Source organism: Branchiostoma lanceolatum, chromosome 9 (assembly GCF_035083965.1).
Source record: "Branchiostoma lanceolatum isolate klBraLanc5 chromosome 9, klBraLanc5.hap2, whole genome shotgun sequence".
In the NCBI taxonomy this organism is placed as follows: Eukaryota; Metazoa; Chordata; class Leptocardii; order Amphioxiformes; family Branchiostomatidae; genus Branchiostoma; species Branchiostoma lanceolatum.
Window position 1 is genome coordinate 18,856,742 of NC_089730.1, and position 2,845 is coordinate 18,859,586.

The following is a 2,845-nucleotide window of genomic DNA, read 5'->3' on the forward strand; positions in this document are numbered from 1 at the left end:
CGTTTTTTGGCAGCTCTCCCCACCAACCTCTGCTCGGAGAATAGTCACTAACCCCAGCCAGCGAGCGAATGTGTAAACACAGGCTTATCAGAAATTGTGCATAGTTCAAATCTACTATAGCCGATTCGGATCAGCAACAAGCAAGAATAATGGCTCTCTTTGTTTGTTTTCAACTATTGAGAACAAATATCAAAGGCTAAAGTGTAGCGTATTAAGCGGGGACACGTCAGCACGAAGTGACGTCACGTGCAACTTTAGTTCCTTCCTTACGGCTCAGAAATAGCACATTGAAAAGTAGAAAAGACATCCACGGCTGGTGAAAGCACGCTATGTAGAGCTGCCTTTGTCGTGCGCAGAAGAATAGACCTTATATCGCATAGCATATACAGGTGTCACTAACAATAAACGTACACAATAGCAACCTACCTTAGTACGGGTGGGTGCCTCGTACGGATCACTTGGTGCAGGTCGGATCTAAATTATTTCCAAGGCAAAGTAAAGTAGCTATTAGCCGTGTCGTAGATATGTTGTGACATACTAGTATACCTTCCACATGCCCGGAGCTATACATGCAGTAAATGCTTTTAAGTTCATGGGGGGTTAATTTCACGGTAGAGAGAAAATGGAGTGTTTGCAGAAGTTTTAAGTTCGATATTGAAACAATGGGATAGGCGGGCCTGAGAACGAACAAACATTTTCGTGGTGGCTTATAGTTCGCGGTGAAGAGGTCAAACAGGAAACGTTCATTAAACCAACGAAAATATTTCAACATTTACATAATTATACTTCACATCAGAGAATTTGAAAAGGTGGGCCTGGTTTGAAAAAGAATATCCAGATGATTAAACATTTCTTTTCGTGAATTTTCCCACGGCCATCATGTCCGTTACTAATCTAATATATCATTTCCTTGTCGTCTGTCTAAGAAACATAATTGTTTTTCTGTTACGCTTACTTAATTACATGCGTGTTTCTCCTGTCGATCGTGTTAGCAGACTGACGTCATGAAGTCAACCTGTCTGTGACTGTGGTGTAATGATTAACTACACGGGCCTTGTTTTGCGGCAGACTAGCGCTAATAACATATGTTTAGATTCTTCTTTTCAAAATGGTTTTCTTTTCCAATGAGGGTAGCGTAGCACTGTTCAGAACAGTTGTGATACATTGAAATAAAAGTGTACTGTTTAATGTATACATTGTAACTTGCGTACTATAGCGCTAGTAACATATGTTTATATTCTTCGTTTGAAATGGCTTTGTTTTCCACTGAGGGTAGCGAAGCACCGTTCAGAACAGTTTAATTGTTTTGATACATTTAAATTAAGCTTTACTGTTTAGTGTATACACTGTAACTTGCGTAATATAGTGTACAGTAAATAATCCTTTGCCAACGCTACTGTATACTGCTACAAGTAAGTCAATACCTGAACAACACAAAAGGTGCTAATAAGCCAAATAAAGACCCACAAATTATAGTTCTCAGCTGAACGTTGTCCAGGAGAGGATAGTCCTCAGTTTTTCCGTATGTCACTCAAGTTCACACATTTCCAAAAACAACATATTACTAGTATTCAGAGAAGTTTAAACTTATAAGGCAAACAAAAACAAAAAAAGGATCTAGACTCAAGACTCACTTTTCTCTTGGTCCTCTTCCCACTGCGACCATACTGCGACTTAAGCCCACCCTTTGTGAACAGGTGGTCGCAATAGGTGGGCCAGGCCGACTTGGTCGGACCGACCAGCTCCGGAGAAACCTTCGGGTGAAAGTCCACCCCGTACCGCCGCTCCATCGCTGCGTGCCCCAGTACGTGATTTACCGTCTGAGGTTAATTAACAGCCTCACCTGCGTGCGTGTGTTATTGACTGTAAACTTTCTTCTAACCCCAAGCGCTCACGACTTCAGCATTCGTGACTGGATACGCTTGAAGTGTTATTCTGCCGTGCCCGGGAGTGGAATAGTTTAGATGCCGGCTTCCTTGCTTGCTATTCTGTGAGTGTTCTATGTCAGAAATGAAGGGAGGAACTATTATTGAGCGGTACCATGAGGGGGGATCCCCCAAGCCATTCCCGAAGCCGCCACCCGATAAAGGAGTGTACCGGGGGAAAGTCCAAACTACGTAATGGGGGGGAGGTGTTTTCGTCAGCGCGATTTGCAGTCCTTCCTATCTTGCTTTTTACTCAAGAAGGCCCAATATCATGGGCAAACTCTGCCACTACATAGGCTAATCTTCAAGATACTTCATTCAAAGTCTGACACGTGACTCGAAGAGCATAGTTCTGAAAGAAACGCTTTAGTTTACTCTTTTGTCTCTGCTCTTTTGTTATGCAATGGGTACTAGTAACTTTACTCCAGTTCCACACGGAAAGAAAGCCCAGGTTTCACATCGCCGTACTCTCCAAGCAGAGGTTAGTGGAGAAGATCGTGACCTTTTATCCTCTGCCCCGTTTTTGGTCGGCCACCTCCACTGAGCCTTTGAGCCTGCGACATGCGGCAGAGGTTAGTGGATATGACCGACGAAAAACGGGGCAGAGGATAAAAAGGTCACGATCTTCTCCACTAACCTCTGCTTGGAGAGTACGGCGATGTGAAACCTGGGCTTTCTTTCCGTGTGGAACTGGAGTAAAGTTACTAGTAGCCATTGCATAACAAAAGAGCAGAGACAAAAGAGTAAACTAAAGCGTTTCTTTCAGAACTATACTCTTCGAGTCACCTGTCAGACTTTGAATGAAGTATCTTGAAGATTAGCCTATGTAGTGGCAGAGTTTGCCCATGACATTGGGCCTTCTTGAGTAAAAAGCAAGATAGGAAGGACTGCAAATCGCGCCGACGAAAAACGGGGCAGAG

General features: G+C 43.4%; 1 protein-coding gene across 2 annotated transcripts in view; it reads right to left on the reverse strand.

Annotated features, from left to right (window-relative positions):
* The window catches only part of LOC136442384 (uncharacterized), a 17,462-nt gene extending 15,358 nt beyond the window's left edge, over positions 1-2,104 (reverse strand). For both annotated transcript variants that reach the window (XM_066439201.1, XM_066439200.1), the window contains exons 1-2: positions 1,635-2,104; positions 427-474 (exon numbers count right to left, since the gene is read on the reverse strand). In XM_066439201.1, the coding sequence (XP_066295298.1) occupies positions 427-474; positions 1,635-1,790 (204 nt within the window). In that variant the 5' untranslated portion in view covers positions 1,791-2,104. The remainder of the gene's footprint in view (positions 1-426; positions 475-1,634) is intronic.
* Positions 2,105-2,845: the final 741 nt, after the last annotated feature.